At 48.8% G+C, this 18687-nt stretch overlaps 1 protein-coding gene across 3 annotated transcripts in view; it reads left to right on the forward strand.

Annotated features, from left to right (window-relative positions):
- Positions 1–18007, forward strand: part of xirp2b (xin actin binding repeat containing 2b) — a 49756-nt gene extending 31749 nt beyond the window's left edge. For all 3 annotated transcript variants that reach the window (XM_036545926.1, XM_036545927.1, XM_036545928.1), the window contains 8 exons: positions 308–462; positions 2258–2389; positions 3502–3594; positions 4800–4869; positions 5737–5840; positions 6613–16396; positions 17653–17786; positions 17926–18007. In XM_036545926.1, the coding sequence (XP_036401819.1) occupies positions 308–462; positions 2258–2389; positions 3502–3594; positions 4800–4869; positions 5737–5840; positions 6613–16396; positions 17653–17747 (10433 nt within the window). In that variant the 3' untranslated portion in view covers positions 17748–17786; positions 17926–18007. The remainder of the gene's footprint in view (positions 1–307; positions 463–2257; positions 2390–3501; positions 3595–4799; positions 4870–5736; positions 5841–6612; positions 16397–17652; positions 17787–17925) is intronic.
- Positions 18008–18687: the final 680 nt, after the last annotated feature.

Here is an 18687-nt window from a genome sequence, read left to right on the forward strand (position 1 = left end):
CCACACCAGAAGTAAGCTCACGTAAGTGCGGTGTCATACGGAGGGAAGCCTCATCGCTGTCCTGTCAGTGTGGAAGTGCTGCTTTCTGTGCGTGTGATTGGCTCGTTGCTGTCCCCGCTGCAGTGTGCTGGCGTGTGATTGGCTCGTTGCTGTCCCCGCTGCAGTGTGCTGGTGTGTGATTGGCGCGTTGCTGTCCTGTCAGTGTGGAAGTGCTGCTTTCTGTTCTGTGCGTGTGATTGGCTCGTTGCTGTCCCCGCTGCAGTGTGCTGGTGTGTGATTGGCTCACTGATGGTTGCTGTGCCCCCAGCTGCAGGCAGCACAGGGCTTCCTGACGAAGCGGAGAGCCGGAGGAGCAGAGCTCCTGTGGAGGACCCGGAGCCGGAGACGGTCCCACTGAAGGAAAGGCTGGCCATGTACCAGGCAGCTGTGTCCAAGAAGGAGGAGGCCAGCTCCTCCAGCATGGTGAGAGAGGTGCTCCACACACACACACACACACAGACATGGTCATGCACACACACATTACACACACACCTGCACAGACAAGGCAATGCACTCACATGTTAAACACACACATACCGACACAGACATAATAATGCACTCACATATTGAACACACACACACACACACACACACACACATACACACACATACACACACATTCTCACACACACACACATACACACACACACACAGACACGGTGATGTACTATGTTACATACACCCATGCATTAAACACACACACACAGACACGGTGATATACTATGTTACATACACCCATGCATTAAACAGACACACACATTTGAGACACACGCATGCACACATAAACACACATGTGTGCACACCACACACTCACACATACACACAGGCACTCTGACATGCTGCATTCACACAGACATGCACACACTGTTTATATAGTATTCACACATGCATATAGTACATATGCACACACGTATGCAAACCCACACACAGGCCCCTGTTAAGGTGACTGATGACACCATAAAGATGTTCCTCCATAGAGCTGTGGCTATCTACCGCCCAGTATTACATGAACCCCACATTAAGGTCAAGTGCACTGTTGTTGTGTCTCTACTTTTTGTTCAGTGTGTGCACAGTGTACCGAGACATTGTTTCCGCTTCCTTCTGAGGATTAAACCGGCGCTGAAAGAACCAATAAAGCTTTTTCAGCTGTGCGGTGATCACTGCTTTACAGCTTCCTCACTGCTCTCTGACAAGCCGTGCTCCAGAAATACGACAGTGTGGGCAGCTTATCTGCTTAAAATGCATTGAAAGGAGGTCTGGGAGGGGGTTCTATTTCCTAAATGATTTTGAATTATGGCTACAGTAGATGATTTTTTTTTTATTCATTTATATGTTTTTGGGGCGGATTGAAACCCCCTGCGTTTCTCCGATGCTAACGGCGATTATCGGCCTTGGCAGATGAATTCGGCCATCATCCCGCGTCTGTTCATTCTTTCTCATCTTAAGAAAAGTAATAACGAGGCTTTGGGAATGGGCACACCTGTCCCTTGCTGACGCATGACTCCCGGGGGCTTATCACAGAATCGTTTGTGCCACATGTGCCTGGCGAGATTAAGCCGGCTCGTGATCACGCTGACTCCACACCAAGCTGAGTCACGCTTCAGAGGGCCTGTCTCCGGGATCTGCTGTCTTAGCCTGGGTGTAGTACTCTTCCTTGAGTTGCATCCTGGGCATCGTAATGTGGTGGTTGTCTGTAACACGCTGATTGTGAAGAGGGAGGGTCTAGTGCCCCTGCCCACAGGAGGAAGCATGACTCACGCTCTCAACGCGTAGCATGAAAATAGTTCCCCTGCTCCACAGGCGCAAACGCGACGGCTTATTTGTGCCCCCTGCAGGATTTCCGCGGGAACCATTATTCACGCATTAATCCCCCAAACCTGTCAGCGTCGTCCCCGGAGCAGGACAGAGCGGGTGTTGGATTACACCATCAACCTGTCACGCAAGCTCACCTAAAACAGCCCGCTAAAAACACCTTCGGCTCTTTGTGGCGTAACGAATTCCGTGGGCATTTTGCTCGCCATGACATTATTTATAATTACAGATGACACTGGCGTTGGCTTTTTTGTGTATTTTTACTCGCGGCTCTCACCGCCCCCCTCCCGACACGTGGGGCTGGTGCAGGCCTGGTGCGGCAAAGAGCCCTATTAAGGCCATCAGTCTGATTTTTGGGGCGTTTAAGGGGAAGGCAGCTAATGATGTCTCTTTGCCACTCCATTAGGCTGCGGAGGAGGCGGAGGTCTGCTCCTTGCCCGGGGGGCTTGCCAGCGTGAAGAAACAATTTGAGAGCCAGGAAATTGCATCCTCGCAGAGTACTGTCACCCAGTTCCACTTCCAGAGCAGAACGGTGCAGGTAATTACGGCACGACGCCGGGCGTGTGCGCTTGGAGAGGGCTGGCGGAGGGGGCACCACGTCACCATCCTCTTCCTCCCCGTACAGCACGTCTCCCCCGCAGAGACGGAAACATGTCTGATGCACTCAGCAGGCACAAATGTGTGTGAATATTGAATGGCACCAGGGGTTGATGAGGTTTGTAGAACAACATGCTCATGCTGCCAGATTTGCAGTACCCATGTGCCCAGGGTCTGTGCTCACGCGGCTGTGTTTCTGGCACCAGGAGCACATAGTTTCACAATTTCATGTCATGTAGGCAATGTATTAACATAGCGGTGGAAAAAGATACAGCCCTCAGTGGTCTCAGATACCCTGAGATGGCGTCTGGTGTTGTTTTCGACCGTCTGGTGCTGGAGATTCCTGCAGGCTTCTAATTGCATGAGTGTCGCTGACAGAAATCGAATGACACAAATTCTAAACTGACAAAAAGGTACATGAAAGTAATTCTGTGTTTTTTTTTCTTTCTAATAACTGGTTTGCATTTAAGGTGAAATCTCCCGGCTTTGCTGTCAGATTAATGCCGTTCTGCATAGGAAAGCCTTCTAATTGTAGAGCTGTTGGTCCTTATTGTTTCCCGGATGCATTTTTATCTGCCTCTGTTTGAACATTAATTAGTCCCACTCCAGCCTCTAATAATGTCAGGTTGTCAGTGAATAGGAGTAGTTCCCCTGTGTGTGTGCTTGCATGTGTGTGTGTGTGCTCCTCTGTGTGTGTATATGTGTGTACGTGAGTGGGTGAGTGTGTGTGTGTGTGTGTGTGTGTGTGTCTGTGTGTGTGTGTGTGTGTGTGTGTGCGTGCGTCTGTGTCTGTGTGTGTGTGTGCGCGCATGTGTGTGTCTGTGTGTGTGTGTGTGTGTGTGTGTGCGTGCGTCTGTGTCTGTGTGTGTGTGTGTGTGTGTGCACGCGTGTGTGTGTGTGTGTGTGTGTGTGCGCGCGCATGTGTGTGTGTGTGTGTGCGTGCGTCTGTGTCTGTGTGTGTGTGTGTGTGTGTGCACGCGTGTGTGTGTCTGTGTGTGTGAGAGAGAGAGAGAGAGAGAGAGGCTGTGACTGACAGTGTCCTTTCCGCTGCAGGAAGTGTCGAGCTCTTCTGAGGTGACGGTGAGGAGCAGAGGCAGAGAGGTCACCCCATCCACCCATCAGGAGTCCTTCCTTCAGGATGAAAAGGTAACGGAGCAGGAGGGGACGGGGGGTTAGGCCTGCGCCATGGAAACACTGCCATGCAGCTCAGACAGCACACTTCGTTTCACAGACTGACATTTCATGCTTATTTTTATTATTTACTATTGTCTGTGACCAGTAGGTACTTTTTCAAACTATTCGCTTTACTGGAATGGGGTCCCCAACTGATCCTCATCCAGTATGTCTGAATCCTTCTGTGGTTAGCAATTTCTCATAGTGAGTTTTCGCAGTGTGATTACAACATAATGTCAAGAGGACCAGAGTGAAAAGATGTAATCAGCAGCCAAGAAAAAATGCTTAAAACTGCCTCACATGCCCATTTTTGGGTTGTGTTCATGGCTCAAAAACTGTGAACTGCTCTGTCTGGGGTCTTTGACATACCCCTTCATTATGATTGGTCAAGATGAGTACCCCTTGCAAAATTACTCCCTGCTTATTTCCCCTTTCCTCTATAGTGATAGAATGAAGTAATCAGTACTAAGTTTATAACAGTATTACTTTCAGTCTTCATCCACATCCACATCACTATTTCAGTTTCAAACAATCAGAATTTGAAAATGCAATGCAATTTACAGCAAACTGTAATTGATTTTTCTAGGAACGTCTATGGCTAAACCTTTTCAGTGCACTGAATTGGCCCAAGGGTGCACTATGGGTAGCTGGCGCAAATGCAGCATGCAATGTGTGTTTGAGGAGAGCACCCCCCTGCAGATTTTCCTCCGAAGGAGTGTCATTTGGCAGCATGATTATGCAGGGAGATAAGCCCCTGCTTTATTTGGAAGCTGTTGTTTTGGATTTTAAATTTAGATGGGGATGGTTTTCATATTCCTCAGAATTTAATCTTTGAAATTTCCGAATCAGAAGCGTGAAGACGATAATGGCTCATCTTCAGTTTTTAGTGGAATCCTGACCAAACGCAGCCGTTATTCATATACTCTGTCGCTGTGAGTAAATGTAGTGCTGCTCCCTCACTTCATTCAGTAATAAGAGTCATTCTTTTGCATCTGACCCTCTGACTGTCTCCATTCACAGACTAAGCCAGGCATAATAGCCGGGCAATTTCTGCACTTAAGATGTCATCGCTCTTAAAATGTGACGCTCCGCTGGTCGCATTCCAGTCTTTTCTGTCCTCAGTGTCAGAAATCTGAGGTCAGTCATTGCCATTACGCTGTGACTTCATCTCGTTACAGGTGTCACGTGATCAGAGTGTTCACCACAGCACCGTGTCCGCCGACTATGAAAACCACTTTGAGGAGACGGGTAGAGTACCATTCCTTTGTTATTGCATATCCACTGCAGGGTCTGCTCTGCAGGTGTGCGGGACGTCACCAGGTGAAAGTGACATCCCACCCACCTGCAGTGCATGACCATCAGACTGATCAGCTGCACTATCATTGTACTAACATTTCACATACGGTGCTTTGGGTACTAATTTCTTCAAGTACATCATTAATATTATTAGACTGTAGCTGTCTGGCTGTACTTATGGTTGTGGTTTCCTACCAAAATTTAAACTCTGTCTCCTCCTACAGTTTTGAAACTACAATACAGTCCATTGTGCATGCAGATGCATACTTACTCTGCTATACCAAGTGTAGGGTGCTGATGATGTTTTACTTTTTTACTTAGTTTATACTCTTTTAAAATCATGGATTTTCTCTTTTGGTGACACTGAGCTTTTCAGGTTAACTACATTTGCACTGTTGCTAGGCAATTGCCTGGCCAGCCAGGCTGTGTTGAGTATGAGTGCCAGGTTGAGACCCCTTTAGCTAATTATAAATTATTATTATTGATAATAATAATAATGATTTCCAACATTTCTGAGCAGTGCTCTTGCACGGGCCCTTTACACGTCATCCATTGTAAACATTATACACCTGGATATTTATTGAAGCATCTCTCAGCAGCAGTGATCCCGCATAGATTCAGACCAAGAAAATTCTTTCTATAAGTCTGGTTCTCTAAAGGCTACATCGTAGGGCTATCTGTTCCAAATATAGACACACCAAAATAAGTAAATAATAATGGTAAATTAGCTCATCGTGTATAAAAGCAGTACTGCTTAATCAGCTTGTCAAAACAGCTCGATTTGCAGCTAACGGTAAGGTTTCTCCTTTTTTACTGCAGTAAAGGTAATTGGAGGGGAGGACTTACCAAAGGTGTCCACACAGGCTCTGAAGCAGCAGTTTGAAAAGGCCATTGAAGAGGCAACTCCAAGCAAGCAAATTAAGGTAATTGGTCAGGATGATTCTTTAACATTTAATTAAGCTACACTAAACAAGAAGGGAAAATTATATGGCCCAAAATGACAGCTTCACAATTTGATTAAGAGGCAGATAGGAAGCATAGAGAGTAAACATAGAAAAGATGCATATGGTCATGCATTTTAAGTATATCTGAAGGTAAATATTGGATCCTTTGGAGAATATTCATCTTCTATCACTGATTTAACCTTTGAGTTCAACTGAACACACAAAAGAATCCGATTATATTTGCTTAGGAAATGTCACAGGCAGTATAATGAGTCTTTTTATGAACTGTTTAATTAAAGCAGGGAATGTGGATTAAGCACAAAAGCATATATTATATTTAGAAGTAAAATGTACTGGAGTCTGTATTATTAACACATGCTGCTGTAGCTACCATTTACTACAGTACTTTTAATTGCCTTCAGTTTCTTTCATTATTTTCTGCTGAAAATGAGTATGAGTATCTTTACCTACATTCTTTCAACAGACTTTCGTCTCACCTCATTCTCTTTTAAGCACATTCAGGGAGCTTTGAGATTGTGACTTTTTTATACGTGATAAGAGACTAGCATTTATGAACACACCAGTAAGCAGTATTGCTGAGACAACTTGATACATTCCTGTAATGACTCTGCGGTTTCTTCTCGAGGCAGAAAGTGTTTATTTGGGTTTATACGTGCCATGAATTTTAGGGATGAAAAGTGGCAGTGAATTTACGCTGATTGAAACCATCATTATTCTTCCCTCCGAAAAGATCGATCTTGATTACAGCCAGTTTCAGTGGGCCCCAGTGACAAAGGTTTCATCCAAAGTCACAACAGACAAGACGAGTGAGACGTCGTCTGTCACAAAAAAAGTGGAGGAGAGAGTCTCTAGCGCTGTCTCTGCCTCTGGGTCTGCTGTGTACGAGAGCATGGAGAGTTTACCTCCACCACCGCCAGAGCTGCTACAGGAACCATCAGAACCTTCAGAGACGTTCTCACCAGAGCCTCCAGAACCAACCGCTTTGGCTAAACAGGCAGTCAACAAGGAGCAGTACTCCAAGCAGCGGAACCTATACGAGTTGAAGCGTCTGTACAAGCACATCCACCCGGAGGTGCGGAAGAACCTGGAGCGGGACTTCTTCAGCGAGGTGACGGACATCGACCGGACCCAGGTGGAGAGCCAGGAGGAGGTGACGGGGGACATCCAGCAGGCGAGGTCCGTGTTCGAGAACACAGGAAGCAGCCCCAGCAAGTGCACCAGCCCGGAGCGTGAGTACCTGGAGTGGGACGAAATCCTCAAAGGGGAGGTGCAGTCCATGCGCTGGATGTTCGAAAACAAGCCCCTGGACTCCATCAAGGACGAGTCTCCCGATGATGACAATGCGAAGAACATCTCTCAGCAGGAAATCATTGCCGGGAGTGATGTCAAATACACAGCCTGGATGTTTGAGACCCAGCCGATGGACGCGTTGGGGACGGCAACCCCCGACGCAGCGGAGCAGAACGGTAAGTCTCCTGAGCTGGCGAGAGGTGACGTGCGCACCGCCACCTGGCTCTTCGAGACGCAGCCCCTAGACGCTCTCAACAAGATCCACCAGGAGGAAGGGCAGACCACTGAGGTCGTTGTCACGAAGGATGTAGCGGGAGGGGACGTCAAAACCGCCAGGTACTTGTTTGAAACTCAGCACTTGGATTCTCTGGGCCACACTGAGGCCGTCGATGAGAGCCACTTCCTCCAGCTGAAGTCGGAGCTGGAGGAAATCAAAGGAGGGGTGAAGACAACCACGCAGATGTTTGAGACTCAGCCCATGTGGGTCATCAGGGGCGACTCGGGCCAGATGCTGGAGATCACAACCGTCCGCCGAGAGGAAACCGAGAAGGGCGATGTGAAGACCTCACGCTGGCTCTTTGAAACTCAGCCCCTCGACACAATTAACAGGGATCCCACGCAGGTGAAGGTGGTTTGTGGCGTGCAGGGGGATGTCAAAAAGGGCAAATGGCTGTTTGAGACAAAGACTTTAGACTCCATCAAAGATGAGGAGTGGGAAGCCTCTATGCTGCAGAAGGAGGAGATCATTGGAGCTGATGTCCGCAAACAATGCTGGGTATTTGAGACTCAGCCTATGGATACACTGAAGGATGATTCAAATGCCAGACCCGTGTCTGCTGAAGAAATAGTAGGGGGCGACGTACGAGCAGCGAGACATTTGTTTGAAACTGTTCCGATGGAGGCCTTGAAGGAAAACGCTGAAGTGGGCAAACTTCAAAAGATGGTGGCGTCAGAGGAGGAGAAGGGAGACGTTAGACATCAGAAGTGGGTTTTCGAGAGTAAACCACTCGAGCACATCAGAGAAGAAAAGAAGGAAGTCACAAGAACAGTGAAGGTAGAGGAGATTGATAAAGGCGATGTCACAAACTACAAGGAAATCTTTGAAACCATGGATTTAAGCAGGTGTGACAACACTCAGAAAATAGAGGTGGAGGGTGTCACCAGTGGCTCTGTGAAGTCCAACAAAGTTCTCTTTGAATCCACTCCCCTGTATGCGATTCAGGACAGCTCTGGCCAGTACCACGAGGTGAAAACTGTCAGAAGGGAGGAGATAGTGAAGGGAGACGTCAGGACCTGCAAGTGGATGTTTGAAACACGCCCCATTGATCAGTTTGATGAGAGCATGACAAAGTTCCAGGTTATTAAGGGGATATCCAAGGAGGAGATCGAATCAGGTGATGTTAAAACAGCCAAGTGGCTATTTGAGACTCAGCCCCTCGACTCCATTAAGTATTTCAGCAACGTTGAGGATGAGGCGAGCGAGACCAAGACGTCTGTTGATGTTGTGAAAGGTGACGTCAAAACGTGCAGATGGCTTTTTGAGACCCAGCAAATGGACTCGTTGTACGAGAAGGAAAAGAGTGAGACTGTGACAGAGGAGATTTGCAAAGGCGATGTCAAAACCTGCACTTGGCTCTTCGAGACCCAGGCCCTGGACACAATTAGAGACGAGTCGGAAACGGTCATCAAAACACGCACAGTGGAGCAGGACGATATCCATAGCAAGGACGTGCGGATGGCGCGTTTCCTTTTCGAGACTGAGAACCTTGAAAACATCACAGGTGAAGACAATGCCTCTTTTAAGAGGGTCACTCAGATAGACGTTCAGTCTGGAGATGTATCCAGAATGAAGTATATATTTGAGAATCAGTCCAGTGATATTATGACCTCCACCTCTGAGGAGACCATGTACAAGCTAAAGATGATGCAGGCGGAGGACATTCAGAGAGGAAACGTGGTAAACTGCAGATGGAAGTTTGAAAACCAGCCCATGGACACCATTACTGAGAACGCTGAAGAACATAAGCTCACCCGCACTGTGACAGACGTACAGGGAGGCAATGTTGACAAAGGGCGTTTCATTTTCGAGACCTTCTCTTTGGATAAGATCCAGGAGGAGTCATCAGAGATGGAGCAGACACAGATTCAGAAAATTATCCGGGAAGAAGTGGAGAAGGGAGACGTGAAAAACTACACCATGATGTTCGAAACCCAGCCGCTGTACGCAATCCGAGACAAAGAGGGTCACTACCACGAGGTGACCACTGTCACCAAGGAGGAGATCATGCGTGGGGATGTGGTGGGGGCCAGGTGGCTCTTTGAGACTAAACCTCTGGATTCGATACGAGACACCGATGAGGTGTATGTTATCAAGGCTGTCACTCAGGAAGATGTCCAGAAGGGAGATGTGAGTTCGGCCAGGTGGAGGTTTGAAACGCAGCCTCTGGACGAAATCTCGGAGGACATCAAAGTCTCGGTCAGGACCGTGAGTGATGTTCAGGGGGGCGACGTCAAAACAAACAAACAGCGCTTTGAGTCTGACGAGCTGTCGCAGAAGTGCGTCAGAACAGTTAGTGTCAGCGAAATCCACAAAGGAGACGTTAAAACCGCCACCTGGATGTTCGAAACACGCACTATTGACAAGATCCATGGCGAAGGATCAGAGTACGACGAAATGGAGAAAGTGATGAAGGAGGAGGTGCTGAAGGGAGATGTGAAACAGTCAGTCTGGCTCTTTGAAAAACAGTCCCTTGATAGCATAAACAAAACTGAGGAGACAAACGTTGCCATTACTCGTGAGGAGATTCCTGCTGCTGACGTGAAGACCACAACCTGGCTCTTTGAAACCACTCCGTTCCACGAGTTCAATGAAAGCAGCTTGGAGAAGACAGAAATCATCGGGAAGAGCATCAAAGAGACCCTTGAGGAGCTGTACACCCAGAAAATGGTGGAATCGAAAGGAATACTCATCCAGGCGGATGAAATCGGGGACGTCCGAATGGCGAAGTTCAAGCTGATGAATCAGGACGCTCCAGAGATTCAGAGAGAGGAGATCCTGAGAGGTGACCTGAAAAATATCATGATGAACCTGCTGAACAGACGTGAGAAAACGGAGAGAGGGATCATCATCGACGCGGAGGAGAGGGGCAACATCAACACCACAGTCAAACAGCTGTTCAATCAGGAGGTGGGACTCAGCATGGAGAAGGAAGAGATCATCAGGGGCGATATTCAGGAGGCCATCAACAGCCTGTTTAAGGGGGAAGACTCCGCCAAGCGTGGCATCCTCATTCAGGAGGACGAGAAGGGTGATGTGAGAATGACCATATATTCCCTCCTCAATCAAAGAGACGAATCTGTCATTGACAAAGAAGACATCATCAAAGGCAATGTGAAAGGCACCCTCAACATACTGTTGTCAGGCTCAGAGAGCATGGAAGACAGTATGAAGATAAAGGTGAGCGATACAGAGAGGGGAAAGGTGAGTTTTTACTCCACCTGCATCGAGTCAGGTGCTCTGGACTACCTTAAAAAGCTGCAGGTCGAACCTGGCGAGACCCCCTCAGAGGAGGTGGAGAGAGAGAAGATCGTTGGGGGCGACGTCAAAGCGACGAAACTCATCCTGAAAAACAACCAGCTGCATATTGAACGCACAGTGGCTGAGGACGACATTGTCCCTGGTGACGTGCACAATGCGGTCAAGGTTTTCATGACCGAGCCTGCGGTCTCTCTCGATAACGTGCAGAAGGAAACGATTGTGAGAGGCGATTTAAGAGCTGCCCTAGATTCACTCACACAGGCCATCAACCAAACCGCGGTGGTTGAGAAAGAGGAGGTGGTGAAAGGTGACATATCCACCACACTCAGGTCTCTGGAGGAGGCCCAAAACCAGCCCAAGGAGGTAGAGAAGCCTGAGATCGTCGCTGGTGACATCAAAGGTGCGCTTGAGTCCCTGGAGAAATCGGCCAACGCCAAAGTCGAAATCGTCATTGAAGATTTAGTGCCCGGTGACATCAAAGGCACCTTGAAATCGCTGGAGGAGGCCAAGCAACTCGTAAAGGAGATTGAAAAGGAGGAGGTCGTCAAAGGGGACATTCAGACTGCAATGCAGAATTTGCGAGAGGCTTCTAATGAGAAGAAGGTGTACCAACAGCAGGTTAGTGTGCAGGGAGATGTGAAGGGTACGATACAGCTCTTACTGGAGCCTCCTGCTCCCTCCAAAACACAGCGCAGAGCCAGCACAGAGGGAGACGTGAAGATGTCTATAAAATCTCTGTACAACGAGCAGGAGCAAACCCAAATCGAGAAAGAGGAAGTGATAAAGGGAGATGTTCAAGGCACTATAAAATGCCTGCTTCGGGGGAAACAGCACACTAACGCTGAAACCGGTATTGATGAATCTCGGAAAGTTAAAGCTTCAGTGAAGGCCCCATTACTTTCCCAGCAAGAAATCCATGAATGCTCAGTGGAGACCAAGACTGAGGGCGAGGCAGTGAAGCCAGCCCCTGCTGTTAAGAATCTGTCTCAAAGCACTGAATCACAGAGCACCGCACAAAAGCACAGCGCCACTAAATCAGTGAAAAGCAAGTCTTTAGCCCAGGAGGAGCATTCTCTCACAACACAAACCACAGTGATCAATACATCCCCTACTCCACCGCAGACAAGTGTTAAAGAACGGCCAGCGAAACAGAAGGTGCCCCCGCCTCCCCCTGTGGTCGTAAAGAAGAAGAATGTGAGCAATCCGGTGGCAGAGAAAGCAGCCACCTCGGAGGAGAACGTGATTAGCTGCCAATCGCAAACTAACGTCAGCGCGGAACACACGCAGGAGGCGAAAACAGTCAAGCAAGTTCAGACGACGGTCATCGAGCACAAAACGATCACCAAAAAGCACGACGTCAAAACTCTCAAGACCGAGTTCCGTAACCTTGACATCAGCCGAAAGGGTCTCATCAAGGCTGACAAAAAGAAGCTGAAGCCGGAGATACACTTCCCCCCACCCCCAACGTCCCCACCCCCACCGTCTGAGTCAGAATTTCCTCTCCCACCCCCACCCCCATCCGAAGGAGAACTAGATCGACAGTCGTTTCCAACCCCTCCTCCACCTGTTTCGAAGCAGGACAACGACCTTCCGCCACCTCCCCCACCTCCTCCACCTCCTGTTGAATCCCTGTCACCTGAGCCGGATCACTTTCCTCCTCCCCCGCCTCCCCCTCCACCCCCGATGGCAGGACAGGATATCCTGCCCCCCCCACCCTCACAGCAGGAGCTGGATTCCATGCCCTCCCACACACCTCCTCCTCCACCCACAGAGGCTAAAAAGATGACCGTCAGATCAGTGAAGGCTCCAGCTCTGTATAAAGTTCCAAAGCTGGAAGCGCAAAAGCAGCTGAAGCAGGAGAAAACTGTGGGGCAGAGAAAGCAGACGCCACCTCCTCCGCCCCCACGACCATCACCGTCTGCCGTGCAGAGAGTACAGCAGGCGATGACAGCGGCCAGCGCTGTCACTGCCACTGAGACGGTGACAGAAATAAGCAAACAGGAGAAAACTGAAACAACAGTGATTCAGACCGACTCTTCATCACAGTCCTCCACAAAAACCAAATCAGAAATTTCACAGCCGGTGACCACCTCAAGCAAACAAGAGAAAACTTTGAAAACAGAAATTCAGGCTGATTCTGCAGCGTTGTCCATAACAAAAGCTCCAACTGAAATTCCACAACCTGTAACTGAAGTAAGCAAACAAGAGGAAACTGTGAAAACAGAGATTCAGACCAGCTCTGCAGTCTCATCTGCTGTGAAAGCTCCGTCTGGAATTCCGCTGGCCAAACCCACACCTTTGGAGTCCCCTCGCCCGCCGAGGAAGGTCTTCATCCCGCCTGTAAAAGTACCACCTCCAGCTGAACCTCCGGCCAAACCCAAATCGTATGCCAGGAAGTTCAAAACCCCACTAATGATGGCAGAGGAGAGGTACAGGAAGCAGAGAGAGGAAGAGGAGAGGCTGAGAGGGGATGCGGTGCCCACCTCTCCTTCCAGCAACCTGCAGGCTGCGACCTTATTTGAAGAAGCCACCTCAGAGGGCGTAGCCAAGGAACACTCAGAAGAGAGCAGCATCGCCTCTGATGTAATTCAGGAGGCGGCCACAACCGAAGTCAAATCAGACGCGGAGTCGCAGGCGAGCGCAGCACTGTCAGTCAATCAGAAATCTGTCCCCAAGTCTGCTGATGTTTCCTCAGCGAAACAGCACATTTCCTTTAATCAGACTGCTAAAGTCTCAAAGCAGCACTCCGCATCCATCTCTACCACAAAGCTTCAAACTGTTTCCTCCAAAAAGGAACAGCTGACATCGGTTTCCTCTGTTCAGTCCCACTCTGCCTCCGACATCAAAGCCCAGTCCTCTGAATCCACCGCTGCTCAGCAGCTGGGGAGCTCAGAAACTGCTGTTTCCAGACAGGAAATTATGCAAGATATCACAAATTTGCAAAGCCAAACTGAAGCTACTAAGAAAGCAGAAGCCACCGTAACCCAGGTTGTAGGCAAGACTCCCCCACAGCCCACAAAAATTCCAAAAGTAACCCCCAAATTCAAAGTGAAAACAGTCAAAGTGCCAAAGCTTGAAAAAATTGAGAAGCCTGAAGAAAAGGATGAAACAAAGGCAGCAGATCAGGTGATGGTGCCGAGCACAGCATCACTGAGCCAAAAAGAGGAGAGTGCTTCACATGACTTGAAAGTGGTCCAGGAGAGCACCCAAATAACAGAAAGCGTTCAGAAACATGTTGAAACTGAAGTCAAAATGGAAAAGGTAGAAGATCAAAAGCAGGCTGTGAAGGAGAAGAAAATGGAAAAAGTAACCCCCAAATTTAAAGTCAAAACAGTCAAGGTGCCAAAATTTGAGAAAAGTGAAAAGCCTGATAAAAAGGAGGAGGAAAAACAACAAGGTCAATTTGCAGTGACGGCCGCACAATCACTAAGCCAAAAAGAGGAGACTATTTCAGAGGGTCACGCTGTAAAGGTGGTTCAGGAGAGTGTGCAAATGGCATCCAGCAGTGCTCAGACACATACAGAAACTGAAGTGAAGCTGGAGAAAGCTGAGGAGGGTGGAGAAACAACAGCCTCTACACTGAAGGACAGCAAACTGGATATTCAGATGAAAAAACTAAAGCCGAAATCAAAGAAGGAGAAAGAGATAAGGCAGCCAGCCCCTATTAAGGTTTCCCAGAAAGAGACAAAACCCCTGGGATCTGTGAAAGCAACTCATGAGCAGGAAGAAACGAGGGTGGTCCAGACACAGAAGGCTGTTCAAGAGCAGCACTTTGAGATACACGAGAAGGTGATCATCACTGAAAGTAAAGTTCAGCAGAGTTTCGAGCAGCAAGGCACCGTTCAGGTTCAGAAGCAGGTCAGGTCCTCTCAGAAGCAGAAGGAGGAATCTGGCAAAAAACTTCAGGATAAATCAAAGGAGGAGTACAGGCAGGTTCCGGTCAAAGTGACAGGTAAACCGGCACAAACAGAAGCCGATAAGCCTTTGGCAGAGAGCAGCGAGGATTCGCAGAAACCAGAAGTGGTAGAGAAGCTGCTGTCTCGCATTGCTGAGCTGCAGGGGGCCCCACAAAAGCTGGACCCAGGGAAAGTGAAGACGCTGCTAAGTGAAATTCCTGAGTGGGTGATCAGCCCAGAGGAAAGGACTGCTTTAGAGAGAGATGCAGTCGAGTTCAATGTGCAGAAACTCACAAAGATCATGGTGCATGTGCAACTTCTAGCACAAGCCAGGCTATCTCTCTTAAGCGGGAGTGTCCCTGCTGTGGAAAAGCACGAGACAGAACTGATCTCTGAGAAGAAAGCGGTTGGCGGGGCAATCCCAAAAATATCTAAAATCAGCATCGGATCTGCTAAAGTAGACATGCAAAAGAAGGCAGTAGAAGAGAGGAAGGTCTCGCATGAGAGCAGAAAACTGATGGAAGGCAAAACTGGCCCCAGAGCACCCTCCCCCATGATAAGAATGCGCTCTCCCTCTCCCACCTACATCACCATCGAATCCACCCGCAGAACCGACTCCCCCCAGCGGGTGGCGCCCTCCCCTCCTCCCATGCCCCCAACTCCTCCCCCTCGCAGGTCAGACACGCCCACTTCTCGTATCGCCAGGGCCACGCCCTCCCCGACGCTTCATCGTTCCGACAGTCTGGCTAAGCTGAAGGACACCACGGCTAAGCTGTCCCGGGGGCCGTCCCCAACCCCCATGCAGCAGCCCGTCCAGGTCACGGAGAGGAAAGCGGAGATCATAGAGTCACCGGCGTCCTTCCATCGGCAGATCAAAATCGAGTCCCATGCCATAGACGTGTCAGAGATGGCGGAAACATCGGTGAAGGACAGGAAGGACTTCTTCGAGGAGGCGCAGAGGGCAGAGGTGAACAGGACGTACGTGCGCAAGGATCCCATCAACATCCCTGAGCGACTGGGTCCCGACATGGAGGACACAGAGGCCGAGAAGCCAGAGAAGGAAAAGGAGGAGCTGCCGAGAGTTGACTTGTCCCAGCTCGTCAACAAGTTTGAGTCACCGGAACAGAAGGTTTATGTCAGAAAGGAGCCTATTGTTATAGCGGAGAGGCTGGGGAGTGACACTGAAGAGGCGGACGCCGACGGAGACAGAAAATCTGTTCAAATGGATGAAATGCCAAGCTTCAGCATTAAGGCCATTAAAACTGTCTTTGAGACAGCTGAGAAAAGTTCCCATGCCACGGAGCAGAAAAATAAACCGGGGAAACAGGAGTCGGAGCCGAGCGAAACGGTGACAGACGCTTCAGAGCAGGCGAGTCCCACAGGGCAGGAAAAAGACTCCGGGCAGAGTCCCCCCCTGTCTGTTCATCAGGAAGCCAAGCAGGGTGAATCTGCTGAACCCACAGCTTTCTCTGAGACAAAGTCAGTCAGCGAGCAGTTCTCAAGCGTCGATAAACTTGGCAACAAGATAAGCGGGTCGAGGAGCTCCAAGACGGTCTCCCAGCACGCGGAGAGCGTGGTGACTCGCCGCGCCCCGCCGACCTACGCGGACGTGGTGAAGGGGAACGTTCCCGTGCTGGACGTGTCGGCCGAAGCCTCCACGGAAGAGCTGCTGAGGAACTTCCACAAGACGTGGACGGACAGCCAGAACGTTTTCAGGAACCTGGGCTACACTGTCTCAGAGGAAAGGACGTCTCACGTCACGTCTCACCAGGAACAGACTGTCGTGACGGGTAAACTGGGTTGTGCGGCATGAGGAATTAACAGACAGTAACGGTGTGTGTTTTTTTTTTCCTGCGTTATTTTGTTCTACCTCCTTTCACAAGCCCTCACTAACGCATTGTCCTTATGTTCCGCTGCATGTTCTGTTGTCAGATTTTCAGTCCCCTGCTGTATTTTTCCACCTGATAGCTTCCAAAGCCTTGTAATCTCTCAGTAAAGAATATAAACCTAATGGGGACTGACAATCTGTTCAGCATCTGTGGATGTGGTTTGAAGAAGCAGCCTCACGATGGCCTGTCTTTGGGGGGCTGTTATCACAGCCTCTGATGCAGGCCTCATACTCCATGTGCAGCTGATGTCAAGCAAATGACTGCCCGTATTGTTTTTTTCATATTCATAAGACTTCTCGACAGCATGTCTCAGTATGTGCTGTGTCACTTTCGTTACATCAGGTGTAAAGAGTACCTCAGAGTGTGATCACATTATATTTTTCATATTTGCGCGCTGTCTTGTTGCATTCATCATAAAATAGTACAATACGCGTGTGTGCGTGTGTGTGTGTGTGTGTGTGTGTGTGTGTGTGTTTAGACAGATATAAAGATAATATAAAAATATATTTGTATGCATAAGGAATCAGCACATCATCATCCTATTTGTCAACAATAACACTATGACAAAATTGCAATAAATTACATATCATGTCAAATGCATTTTGTTAATTTATGTGAAAGGAGCTTCTTAGTATTCCCCTCCTAAACATGATGCACTATAAGATTACCTGGATTTCCTGGAGGTTTCAGAGCATCAAATATGTACACAGGTTCATTGAAATGTCTTGCATTTCAAACTGCGAGTGTATTGTGTAAATGACCACAGCATATAATGATTATGGAGAGCTCCCTGAAAGCTTTTATTTTTCCTGATAAATGACAAAAGCTTTGTTGTTCTCTGAGTTTGGCAAAAAACAGAGCACAACATCATGCCAATTTTCACAGTGAGAACCACTGGCATCTTATTTTGGGTCTTGGAGGAATAGTTTTCTTTAATAATTCAATAATTCAGTGCAAATGTCCCATTAGTGCCTTTTTTGAAGAAAGGCAACATCACAGCCAATTCTGGGCAGTCATTATGATTAAGCCATGATTGAATGCTTGCACAGAGTTCATTAACACTGCACAGAATGTTGTTCATTAGCTTGCTGGTGTTTTTCCATTTGGAATGACGGCAATCCTAATGCTGGTACTAATGCTGTTTTGCTTCTTTCCAGAAAATTCGAGTTCCCGAGTCGGAGCTGTGCCGGGTGTGTCGAAAGAGGGTGTATCCGATGGAGTCTCTGATCGCAGACAAACAAAATTTTCATAAGGCCTGTTTCCGGTGCGAGCACTGCAACAGTAAATTAAGGTAATATAAACCCAGGATGCATTTGTAAACCTGTACCGATACCACCAATATTTGACTTCTCAATGTCATTTCTGTGTCCCTTTCATCTGAATAATACTTGCTAATTTTAATTTTGTTGTTTTTTTCCTGTCCTCGCTAGTCTTGGCAACTATGCCTCTCTCCATGGACATATGTACTGCAAGCCTCATTTCAAGCAACTCTTCAAATCCAAAGGAAATTATGATGAGGGATTCGGACAGAAGCCTCACAAGGAATTATGGAGCCCCGCGAACCAGAAACCCTCCGCAGAGAAGGCCTCGCTGAGCGCCTCCCCCGAGAAAGCCAGTCTGAGAAGCTCCAGCGCACGCAGCAGCGTCAGCTCAACAGAGAGGGAGGCGCAGAGCGCGAACGAAAAAGAAACGAGCAAATCGCACGACGAGACCAAAAAGCCCGCAAATAAGATTTCCATTGTGTGGCCCCCTCAAAGCGAGTCCCCAAAGAAGTCCTTCAGCCTGGAGGAGGATGTAAAGCTGGTTAAGCCGGTCTGGCCTCCCCAGGACAGTTCTCCAAAGGCCGTCTCCGAAACGCCAACCCCCAAGAGCCTGTCCAAGCAGCCCTCTCTGAAAGAGAACAGCACGGCAGTGGAAAATGGACCTCGTGAAAATGGAATAGTTAAAGAGGAGGGAGGTGCGAGTGAGGCAGCAGATAAACCTGTAGCGACTGTGCAGCCTGTGGAGCCTGTGGAAGCTGCAGCGCCCCCTACAGGAGTGGTGGAGCCGGAGCAAGCTGTATCGGCTCCCTCAGAGGCTGCAGAATCGCCAGCGGCTGTCAGCCCAGGTCCTGAAGGTAAAGATCCTGAGGCAGGGGCTGAGGTGCAGGTGGAGCAGGTGGAAACGGAAGCAGGAAAGACAGAAACAGGTGA

The sequence above is a fragment of the Megalops cyprinoides genome, chromosome 14, assembly GCF_013368585.1.
Source record: "Megalops cyprinoides isolate fMegCyp1 chromosome 14, fMegCyp1.pri, whole genome shotgun sequence".
NCBI classification, from domain to species: domain Eukaryota; kingdom Metazoa; phylum Chordata; class Actinopteri; order Elopiformes; family Megalopidae; genus Megalops; species Megalops cyprinoides.